The sequence below is a fragment of the Antennarius striatus genome, chromosome 9 (assembly GCF_040054535.1).
Source record: "Antennarius striatus isolate MH-2024 chromosome 9, ASM4005453v1, whole genome shotgun sequence".
In the NCBI taxonomy this organism is placed as follows: domain Eukaryota; kingdom Metazoa; phylum Chordata; class Actinopteri; order Lophiiformes; family Antennariidae; genus Antennarius; species Antennarius striatus.
The window spans coordinates 15,877,486-15,889,525 of record NC_090784.1 but is presented as its reverse complement, the minus strand read 5'-3'; the positions used below and the strand labels follow the sequence as shown (position 1 = coordinate 15,889,525).

General features: G+C 38.8%; 2 protein-coding genes across 2 annotated transcripts; one reads left to right on the top strand and one right to left on the bottom strand.

The window, feature by feature from the left end:
• Positions 1 to 4: 4 nt before the first annotated feature.
• polr3c (polymerase (RNA) III (DNA directed) polypeptide C) lies at positions 5 to 5,305 on the bottom strand. Its single transcript, XM_068324323.1, has 13 exons — positions 5,233 to 5,305; positions 4,431 to 4,577; positions 3,737 to 4,001; positions 3,294 to 3,589; positions 3,045 to 3,149; positions 2,231 to 2,404; positions 2,092 to 2,143; positions 1,945 to 2,005; positions 1,712 to 1,862; positions 931 to 1,032; positions 757 to 806; positions 473 to 622; positions 5 to 382 (listed from the first exon to the last, which is right to left on the bottom strand). The coding sequence occupies exons 2-13, from the start codon at positions 4,575 to 4,577 to the stop codon at positions 304 to 306; spliced, it is 1,632 nt and encodes a 543-aa protein (XP_068180424.1). The 5' UTR covers positions 5,233 to 5,305; the 3' UTR covers positions 5 to 303.
• Positions 5,306 to 5,434: 129 nt separating this feature from the next.
• Positions 5,435 to 11,629, top strand: rnf115a (ring finger protein 115a). The gene is made up of 9 exons (XM_068323832.1): positions 5,435 to 5,547; positions 7,964 to 8,022; positions 8,711 to 8,765; positions 9,035 to 9,315; positions 9,483 to 9,551; positions 9,623 to 9,695; positions 9,775 to 9,868; positions 10,607 to 10,722; positions 11,490 to 11,629. Exons 1-9 carry the CDS (start codon positions 5,470 to 5,472, stop codon positions 11,607 to 11,609), a joined length of 945 nt encoding a protein of 314 aa, XP_068179933.1. The 5' UTR covers positions 5,435 to 5,469; the 3' UTR covers positions 11,610 to 11,629.
• Positions 11,630 to 12,040: the final 411 nt, after the last annotated feature.

Below are 12,040 nucleotides of genomic sequence, written 5' to 3'. Positions count from 1 at the left end.
AAAGTGTATTAAACCACAATTCTTCTATTTAATATACAGACTTTTCCATAGGTTTACATTTCAAATGATCACTTTGTCCAGTCTTTGTTTTACGGTTGGTTCTATAATGAAAATAAAACCGATAAAAAGAAGTACTCTTGTGTGCCATTAATTCAATTTCTATGTGCTGATACAAGCATGATTGTATTTAGATTTTATATCACTCAAAAGTAAAATTATCTGTTCATATAAACTATAAAATAACCACATCTAACAGCATTCACACAAGTTCCATGCGTGTGTTTTGATGCTCATGCACCCAACTCAGCTTGTGACAGTGTAACCAATGTAGGACTCTAGTAGAAAGATGGTTTCATCTGTCTGGTTCTCTGCTGAATCTAACCTGGTGGGCAAAAGAATGATAGGGGAATGTTAGCACCACCAGACCAAAGAGCAGAGAAGAGAATTGTGTCTCTGTTTTTAGTGCCCCTACTTGTTGACATGAAGCCGCAAGGCCTCCAGTTGTTGCCTTTCAGGAACAGTTATCATCTCCTCAACCTCCGTGAGCTGCTCCGGCTCAGCCCCACTGGCCTGCAGAGAAGCTAGAATAGCCTCGATTCGCTGGGATTTCTCCAGCAGACGCCTGCCAATTAACCAGAAAATATCAAACTGCAATCCATGATGTTGTGGGAACTTTTGAAATTGTGTGAAATTATTTTACTTTCCAGGACAGCGAGCTTCAAAATACATGAGCATATAAAGCTACGATCCACTCACTTGCTCTCTTTGGTTTCAAACATGCGTCGCTCCATGAGATTGGCAACTGTCTGCATTGAGGACACAATGTTAGGAGATGAGATAACACTGATGGTAAAACCAGAACGAAAGAAAACAAGAGCATGCCATGAGGTCTCTTCTTCTATTCAGGTCACAGCACGACCGCTGCTTTACCTTGTAGCAATTGTGAAGCAGCAATCTGGCAGTCTGGAGTTGGTTAACAGTATAAAGGTAGAAGGTGCGAGATGGAGCATAATCTGGAGTCTTTGGGATTTCCTGAAGAATAAAAAAAATTGCAGCTGTGTTACAGACAGGAAATGACTAACAAAGCTATTGTCTCACTGTAGTGGACAGTTAGACAGAAAGAAAACAGAAGCAACTCATGTAGATGAGGAAATTACTGGGAGGACATGGTCAACTAGGGCCTCCTATCCTTCAGTTTTGTATTGGGTATACGATTCAGTGTCTATCAACTGTTGTATGCTAACATTAGCCTAAAAGACTTCAGAGTTCACTGTTTCTTTGCAGCAGCAGCATCCCTTTGACTGCACTTCTAAAAATTAACCCTGTTTGACTATTACTGTGGTTGTCCAAGAGCAGACTGGGAAGTGTAAAACTGGATGTGCAAACACGTCACCCTTCATAATCTTGGCTGAATATAGGGACTGATCAAAGATCCACACCAGTTTTCTACACCAGTTTGTTCAGGTTGGCTTCTCCTTGAAATTTGATGACACGTAATCTATGTTTGCTGATTTAAATTGACAAAATATAAGTGAAAAAGCAAAATTTTATGTAAAAATTTCTATTAGGCTACATTGCTGTGTGAGTTAAATTTTGAAAATATCTAAGTTGTGACAATAATAGGTTTTGAAGTTCAGAGTTTCATAACAGCTCAGTAAAAATCAGTCTAAAGTGAGGATTCATGAGAAAATTGAATGTGTCAATCCCGTACCTGAAGCTGGACCAGATTATGTGAAAGCAACGTATAGAGCATGTCTTTAGCCTCCTTGGCTGGAATCATAGCAAAATCCTCCACCTGTTTCTGCTCCAAGTGACGTTTTCTTAGTAGCAGACGGAAGATGCGTGCTGACCTGGATCCAAATCTGATAATATATTGAAAGTTTATAAATCACTGAGGTCATTCAGTTTCATGTATAAACACTTTAAAAAGTCACGCTCACTCACCGCTCCTGTACAACAGACTCAAGAGTAGCACGAGCCAGATTGGCCAGTGCTCTGTGCAGATCTGGGAGGTGAGTTGAGGAAATCATCCATGCATGATACCCATCACAAAAAATTCTCAACAAGGATCTTCTAAATGAAAAAGGATACTGACAACATACATGCCTCCTCCACTTTCACCTGCCCTCCCAACAAATTCCATCTAAGAAAAATAAAGGATGAGTGGATCACAATAAACTGTATATGAGAAATACTGAAAACTGTGACATGTGTTTTGTGGTTGTTGTACCGGGTCATCGACCAGTAGAGTGAGGTACTGGTCTAAGATGGGTCGTGCGATGTTATAGCTGCTTGGGAGAGACCTGAAGATCTCATTGGCTGAGAGGGGTTTAGTGCAGGTGGCAGTGGGTGAGGTTGTCACCTCACTCATCCTCAGCATTGTCCTCACTATCTCACTGCTTGTCTGAGTATAAACAGAAAGATATGGAGATTCAATTATCAAAATCATAAACACACAAATGAAATAAGTTGAGCAAAGAAGCAAGATCAGAACATCAACACCATGCTCATCAGGAGCAGCAGTAGCTCAGCCCATTAGGTCTATGGCTGGGAACCGGAAGGTGGCTGCTTCAAGGCCCATGTGGACCAAAAAGTTCAGAGTTTGAACTGGCAGTGGGAGGTACCAGTTCATCGGCGTATTGCCGAGATGCCCTTGAGCAAGGCTCAAACACACATTTGCATATGTGTTCATATGGGCCTGTATAATATATATAGGTGTGTGGTTAGACTGGAAAAAAGTAATGCCCCTCAGGGATTTTTAAAGGATTAAATATTATTACTATTATTATTATTATTAGCCCGCTAAAAAATTCCTTTAATACTCACTAATTAAGGTGGCATATCTCATCTGTTTATCCTGTAAAAAGTGACATTTATTTGTGAGCACTTTGTGATTATTTTTGGCTGGAGACTGGACACTCATTTGTAAACTTCCAAACACCTGGCAGTTTCACATCACTCCTATTCCGTCCATTAAGCTAGATTCATCAGTGGCATCAACAATCTTTTACTTACATTTTTCACTATTTATGTGCAAAACTGACCTGGTCCAATTTGTTGGCTACAGCACTGATGATGGCCTGGTCTCTGAAGTGGAGATGGAACCTCTCAAAATTAACCTGCCAGTAAATTCCTTCGTCACCATGTGTCTAAGAATTTAAGACATGGTTGGAGAAAGTGGGGGTTACCACACAACACCTTGTGAACAAAGGTAAGGTAATTAAAATGCAAATTTAGTTCTCAAATTACAACAAATATGCAAAAACTGTAAGCATTGCAAAAGCACAACTCACCTCTGGTTCCATTTTAGCCTTTTTTGTATTCCTTTGGTCCTCTCCGTCTTCACTAGAGAGTCTGCGTTTGCCTTTTCCTATGAGTGTCACATGAGGCACTCTGTAACAATCAGGGAAGCTCTCAGGCTGGGAGGTGGCAGTAGGAGTAGCTGGTGGAGTGGAGGTCTGAGGGGCACCCGGAGTTGGACTGATTGTTGTTCCTGATCTCACCACTGGAAGGCGACGCTGAAGAAAGTGGGTCTCCACTAGTTTGGAAAAGGCAGAAGTCACTTCACTGTAATCCATGCTTCGGCCCTCTAGAACAAAAGGGAAAGACAAAGACAAAAATAGCAATGCAGTTATTGTAATTGGGAGTATTTTAACATCCTTTAAACGCCATCACCAAACTGTTTGGTAGACAGAAACATTGGTACAGTCTTTGATCAATACGCTGAGATACTGACCCTCCATATTCTGTGTGAGACGGTCTGCAACTGTCTTGACCGTGCTACTCATGGTCATTTCACCTCTCTGCAATAGCTCCTCAATGATTAACTCTCCGGTGTCACCATACAGGGTTTTGGCAGTGTAGATGTAGCGTGGGTATCGCAAAATCCTAAGAATCCTATCACAGCTGGCCCGATACTCTGTGGGACTCCCAGGTCCTCTCCGGCCAGAACTGAATGTACAGAACCCATGCTGCATGAGAACACATAGGGTCTTTTTAACCTACGTTCAAATACAGAAAAGGAGGGCACGTTACTATCACAATGCCAATACAAAACCACACGTAAACCAGATTAATAGTCACAGGTTGGAATGTTTAGGCTGGAAATGTATATTTTACAAAACACATTGTCATATATTATGTTATTTAGAAAATAAAAAACATTTAAACTCTGATTCAGCATTATTTCATTTATTTCTTAAACTGTAACATGTTAGCTAGGCTAATACGTTCATTTAACATTTTTTCTGAAGCAGTAACTTAACCAAAAAGCAAGGTGTAAATGACTACTGCTGTACTTCTGTTGCAAATATCAATGAATGCATGTAAATGCACAATACGTTACATCTACAACAACTTTACAGTCAATATAATAAACCGTACAACAATATTTTGACATGAATTAAAGACAATAAGTATATAGTTGATACCAAATCCAGTGAGATGCCAGTCTCATGAAAGATGGCTCTTAAATTCTGTGTCCCACTTCTGAGCAGGTGTACTCCCACTTTCTCCACCACTTCTCCAAAGTGCTCCCGCAGGAGGAGACCACACAAGCGCACCTCCTGAGCAGTCATCTGCACACACACAAACACACACATGAAGAAAGGCTTTGTATGTATGCAATCCAAGTTTCCCACTGACTTTTGTAGAATATATGTAACAACACAATATACAGAATAATGTAGATCAACCTTGATTAACATAGCTTACTGCCACTGCATCTCAGATTTCACAGAACATGGTGAATTTATAACTTCTTTATCGTCCCACTAAACACTAAAATGCACAGGTATTCAATTTGCATTAATATAAAAATTCCAAGCAATCAATCTTATTTGAGAAAGGTGACTTGGGAAAAATCCCAATGAAACAAACGTCAAGATCGGATTTACTTACGATCAATCAGCAATTTGAATATTAGTTTTGTGTGCTTGATCCAAATGAAGTGATTATACATCCACTTCTATAATAGTTTCATAATGTACATACAGATATGAAAAGCACTATTTGACATTTGAAAATATCAAGAGAAACAAAGTCAACACAAGCTCTCCGGCGTGCGTTAATTAGAATAAAAGTACAGTGCGATTACTGTATCTGTTTTTTGGCTTTATTAAAGATCAAAATAAACGTTGTACTTTCGCGATGCGTCAGTCTTTTAGTAAAAACGTATACATTTACATTAGGGCGTCACTCGAAATATCTGCTGCGTCACTGGTCAATACAAACCTTTCTGAAAGTTTGGCTCTGGTGGAGATTCCTTGTTTTCAAGCATTCCACAGATGAACGACTGAACACATGTGAAAGACTTCCGCTTTTGGGGTCTGCTGTCTCTGATTGGTCCTGATTGGTCCTGATTGTCTCTGATTGGTCCAGCCACACCGCGGTGCATGACGGGATGGGGGCGGACAGCTGTCTTCAGTTTGTGGAGGACCGACGTCAGTGTTTGAGCTACTCTAGGGGAAGATGGCGGAGGCTGCGGCTGTTCCACCGCATAGGTTTTTCTGCCACTGTTGTAAAGGAGAAGTGAACCCCAAACTACCGGTAATGCAGATCTTTTTCTTTTTCGAACTAGCAGAATATCTCATATGAAATATGAGATTGACAAGTCATCCTGTCTACAAAATACCATTTGTTTGTTGCTTGCTACTGAACAACACTAGCTAGCCTGCTAGCACTTCGCGGCGTTTCTTGTTCTTAACTCTCTAAATAAACTCGTGACACGCTCAGATATCTTCATCCAAAAGTAGATATTAAAAGAAAATGTCGTCAGGAGATGTTTCATTAGATTTGCTGAGTTATTAAGATTTTCCAAAGCACTGCGCGACGACTTGCTTTGACAGCTTTGGGATACTGTGGTCTGCACAAAATAACACAAACAGCAGACAGGTCAGTGTGAGTATATGTCCAATCTATTATTTAGATAGTTAACATTAATGTTTGACATTTTCGATTTCGTATTCTGCGTTTTATAAAAAGAATTTACCTGGCAGGACAAGTTGGGGGAATTTCCAGGATCATAAGTATCTACTTTTAGTTTCAGTTTTTAAGTCAAATGTAAGGGTAATGTAGTTATATTTAAACGTTGACATTGCCAAAATCTTGATAGATTTCTATTATTAGTCTCTGAGAACATTAAATATATACTCTGCATTGTTGAGAACTTTTTCTTATTGCTCAGTTGTCATACTACTGGGCACTCGAGCTAAAATCATGCAGGTCTACTATTAAAATCCTTGGAGTAAATTCTAGGCTTATGAAGGTTATAATGGTGATGTAAAAAGTGTTTTTGAGAGCAAGAAATTCAACTAATTCATCATTTACTTCTTGTTTGGATTTAAACCAGATAGATTTGAAATGATTAGTGAAATAATCATTTTTCAAAATAATCAAATATTTGTTATTACAGACCATTTAGCTGAGTTATAAATAAGGAAATATATCCTTTTAATGTGTTATAATATCTCAAATGAGATGAGTTCAGGGTCTTTAAATTATTGGTTCACAGCAAATATAATTAAAATACTAATTATTTTAATTTCAAACTTTTATTTTTTAAATGAGTCAAAATAATCTAACTTGTAATTTTATGTCTGAGTGTATGTTGTATTATTTCAGTCTACCAGATTTACTTGTCTGTTTAATTTTTATGGTGTCGTTGAGGGAATTTCCAGCCTGCTCTGTCACTGACTCTAGATTGGAATATTTGTCTCATGCACACTCAATCCTAGGATGTCTCCACAGAATGATCTTACTGCAACACCCATAACTATTATATGACCACATTACTACAGTATATCCTGATGTTCATCTCATGGTCATGTCTATATTTATTTACAGATATGAAAAGCTTTCAGTGAGAGAATGAAACCCAGTTGTTTTTGATTATTATGGAATTTCCTAATATATCATGACAAAGCGTTATTTTCTTGTTCAATTCATCTAATAGATAATATAGTACAACTAATAATTAAGTTGTGAGTTTTTTAATGGTGTTAACTTGTATACTCTTTTGAAAATTATATTACTCCCCAATACATATGTGTTATGTGTTATCAGTCCAATAATCCATAGCCCAGTGTGTGTGTTAAAGAACCGTCTTCAGTCTTGTTGCATTAAATGACAAACGCTGTGCTGTGCTATGATCCAGTTTTTCAAACCGGTTGTAGCGCCTTCCTCATTCTGTTTATTTTCTAAAACCCTGCACACGTCAGGTGTGGTTGGTAAACTAGCTCCACCTCCTGGGCTGCATTCATTGGAAAAAACTTGCCATTATGAAAATCTGACATTATCCTTCAAGCAAACCAGGAAAAGTGCTGTATGTTACCCATATTGCTTCACATTCTATTATGATAGAATGTGAAACTTTTTTTTTTTCTAGACATAAATATTCTAAAGACCCTGTCAACCTACACAGGCAAAGTGATTACAGAACATGTAATAACAAATTATTTCAAATTATTGAAAATAGTCTGTGAATATGCTTTTAAAAGATGAATGTGCTATACTTTTATATGTACATTTCGACAAAAACTTGAAGTCTTTTTTTAAAGTTGCTGTTGTAAATATTCCCTGAGATATAATCATTTCAATACAGTTAAATAAGCTCACACAAATGCAGCAGGAAAAAATCAATCCATGTTATCTATATTCAGTTCAGTGATTCCCGGGTGGTTCTTTTCTATGGAAAAAAGAATTTCCCTGAGGAAATGATCCACGATCTATTTATCTGTCTTCAATTATTTGTTGACCGTTTTTGAAAAAGTAATGCATTGTTTGTTCAATCTTGTACAGTGTGATACTTTGATGTGGTTAACATCATGTGTTGGGTTGTTCAATTCTTAGTAGTTTAAAAGAAAAAAGATATTTGAATACCTAAACTACTTTTATGTAATTATGAGAATTTTTCCAAACATATTTGAACTTTGTGTGACTTAGTCTTTGTGGGAACTCTTTGCAGGAGTACATCTGTCCAAGATGTGATTCAGGCTTCATTGAGGAAGTAACAGAAGACTCAAGGTAAGAGATGCACTGTATTACTTATGTAATATGTTCCTCATCTGTCCAAACATTAGTTGTGAAGGTGTTTTTGTAGTAGTCTGGAACATTATCAGGCACATGCACTGTCAGACATATTCTAATGCTTGTTTACGAGAACCCATTTTTTCCCCGTGTGGTTTTGGTCAGGCTAACACTGAAATTGCAAATATGTATAGGGTTCAATGGATCCTGTTAATGTGTTTTCATTTTGTTCATCTGTATGGGGTTCAGTGGATCCTGTGAACTCAGTGGCATCCAATGATGTCCATAAACTTTTATTACGTTTTTCAACAGGGAGGACTGCGGTATAATGTGGTGGAGGGTGTCATAATTAACAAAGACCTTATAATCATGGAATTTAGCATAACGACAGCTTATCGAAACAGAGGATGGTGAATGAGAGGAAGACGGAGAAGTTGCGGCAGCTTACGATACAATAAAGTTTGCGAATGTCTGTGTGCACCTGCAAGCGAACATGATTTTGCTCTGAGCGATGCATCTTGCGATTGATCAGGAACCAAAAGAAAGCAGATAAATATCCAGAGCATCAGAGAAAGTCCCTCGACGGAGATGAATTACTACAGAGCTCTGGCAGTGAATTAGTTAATAATGTGCTTTTATGTTCAGTGGATCCTGTTAATGTTTCTTGTCCTACATTTTTCTTTAGTCTCCTAGAAGGTGGTGCTAATGGGATTGATGACACAGCCACACACTTTGCAGAGGTAAAAATGCTCTGTGGGATTTTAGGGAATGTGATGCAAAAATTTTCACTGCAAATATTTCAGAGGTCTTTTAAAATGATATTTCTCTTTTATTTTTGCTTATGCCATTTTCTCCACTCCCTTTCTGTTGTCTGCTCTCTTTCATTCATGGCTTCCTTCTCATTTCCCATTTTATGGCCCCAATTCTTTTCATTAATCTCATTGTCTGTCTGAAAACCTTACTTTCTCCTATCCATCTCCTCCCTGCTCTAATCCCTAAACCCTCGTAGCTTTGGCACCTTTTATTACTGGAGAGGCCGTTCACAGATGGTGAAACACCTGACTCAGAACCTCGGCTCTCCAGAGGGCGCCTGGGTGGGCTCTCTGACCTCGGAGGATTGGGTGGGGGACCAATTGGAGGTTCGGTCCCAGCAGGCCTAGGAGGACACATGGGGGGTTTACTTGGAGCTGGGGAACACTGGGGACCAGGACGTCCCCCTCGCCTGCACAGCCAGAGGCGATACCGATCTAGAGGTAGTAGTCGGCCAGACCGCTCACCTGCTGTGGAAGGGTGAGGAACTAACCAGTTTGTCTTCCTTATCCTCTTAGCTCTGCCCGATTTTGCATACTCAAACTTAAAATGAACACATTCAATTGATGATCTTGCTGTCCTGTAAAGTTCTCTTCCTGTTTTGTCATCTGCTGATGACATTAACGTATTTTCCATCTTTGTCTCAGGATAGTACAACAGTTTCTTACTGGGCTCTTTGCTAATTCTGGAGTTCCTGGCTCACCCCCTCTCTCATGGTAAGATGATTCTATTGTTACATTACCGTATCTGTGAATTTTCATACTAACTGTGTCTGTATCTCTGTCAGGACGGGGATGCTCCACTCTAACCCAGGAGATTATGCTTGGGGACAGGGAGGGTTAGACGCTGTGGTAACACAGGTGAACCTACCTTGAAGAAACTTTTTTCCTTCTCTGTAACCTTTCAATGTCTCTAAAGTTTACAGGCGTGTTTGTGTAGTTACTAGGTCAGTTGGAGAACACAGGACCACCTCCTGCAGAGAAAGAGAAGATCTCCTCCCTACCAACTGTTAATATCTCTCAGGAACAAGCAGGTCAGAAATTATGTGTGTTCATTTTGCTTGCTTGATCCTTTCCTTTTGTGTCCCTGAAGTGCCAATTGAATTTAGGCAATTAGTGAAACACAAATCTCAAGGTGGACCATTATTGTTTGAATCTATTGCAAATGATTTTTGACTTGGTATAAAGTAAACCTTTAAACCTGTTTCCACCTTATTTACTAAGGTATGAATTTGTGATTGGCACTACATCTTTATTAAAAATATAGGATTGTTTGTTTAGATGTCTGTGCAGCCCACAGACACAGGCTGAAATGGGTCTTGAATTTGTTTTGTGCATGCCAAGAGAAACTTATGCAACTGTTGGGATGAAAAACCTTGAGTATAAATTAGCTCTGTAAATAGCATAAAGGTATTTTTGTTTTTTCCAGTAGATTTCTCTCGAGGATCTTTTAGACCTCTCCTTCTCTGTGTGTTGTTCCGTATACAACTAAGCTCTAAATATGTGGGTAAACATCCACTTTTTCCATTTTTGATGCCTCAAAGTGCTCATGTATTTGTATTTGCCCATGTTCTTGTCTTTTCCAAGATCTTTTTATTGCACTGGGTTTTTTGTTTTTTTGTAATCTGTACATATTTGGCACTGTACCAGAACAGTTGTGGTTCTGATGCATACCATCTCAAAAATGTAGCAAGTCAAAACCAAGTAACTGTTAAAACACATTAGACCAGCTTAAATGTGAGTGAATGAGTTTTTAATCTTCCCTCTTGTAGACTGCTGTATGGAATGTCCTGTGTGCAAAGAGGACTTTGCAGTGGGAGAGCCAGTTAGACAGCTACCCTGTAACCACTTCTTTCATTCAGACTGTATAGTACCATGGCTGGAAATGGTAAGTCACTACACAAGAGGTGGAAATTCAATCCAAGTACAGGCATACTGAAAATGGGACATTCAACGAATTCAATGTGAAAAAATGGCAAATGAGGGAGATTTTTTGTGTGTGTGTGTGTGTGTGTGTCAGCAAATCTGATGAAAAAACTTAAAAAGAACAACTAATTAGCCCAAAATCTCCTGTCGGTGACACTGACTGCTCTCATAGGTGTAATTGAGTTAATCGTGCATTTGTTGACTACAATTTTCTTTTGTGAATTCATTTTGAGAGGTGTATGGGCGCTGAGAAGGCATAATCATCCAGTAATTGACCCCTTGTCCTCCTGTTCAAACATTCATGACCTTATTCCCCAATATGCTTCTGAGTGTCCAGTTTTTAACGCCTTTTTCTGTGAAGGCAGAAATGTGTGATATAAGTCCATTTATTTACCACATAGCATTAGCAACAGGATCATGTATGTATTGTTGCCTCAAACATTTTCCTTCAGTGGTTCATTTGTATTCGGAATATTTTTCAAAAACGTTTGAGGCAATTTACAGATGATTAATCTGTTATACGGAAGACAGCTGTTTGTTAGGGTTCAAGTAAATGAAGAATTAATGTTAAATGGAGGATGTGTTTACCAGTGCCCTCTTCTATGTAACATTTGCCATTGAGATTTTGTCTTGATTTATTTTTGACTGACATGTAAACAAAAATGAACTAATGCAAACAAATGTTAGAAATGTCCCAACATAAGACTGTCTATATTCTGTTCTGCACAGCATGACACTTGTCCAGTGTGTAGGAAGAGTTTGAATGGACAAGACAGCAGCAGTCAGTCCCTGTCAGAGTCCCCCTCCCTCTCCATGGACCCCCGCACACAGGAAAGATGGTCCTTTTGAGACATCCACCTGTCTCATCCCTGTTCTCCTCACCGGCATCCAGCAACACAGAGAAGACAGAACACTTCTCACTCTCCCTTTTTTCATCTCTGTTGCAGTCATAATCATCCCGGTATGTTGTTTTTCTTTTTGTATTTTATTTTCTTTTTTAATGCCTTTCTCTTCAAACATTTTAGCAGTCGAGGTTAAAGTCTGCTGTATCACCTTATTTTGTGCAAATAACAAATCAGTCTAGGAATATGATCAAACCCATGTCTTCTCTACTCGCAATCAAACTCTACTGTTCAATATTTCTTGAAAATCACTGCTGCGATTGACTTTTGCGGAGGAATGACAGACTTCAAATCTTTCACCATGCTGTCTTTAATCATTGAAAAATTTGTTAACGCCTGCAACTGAGCCCTGTACAGGCTATGGGAGTAGTAAAGTGG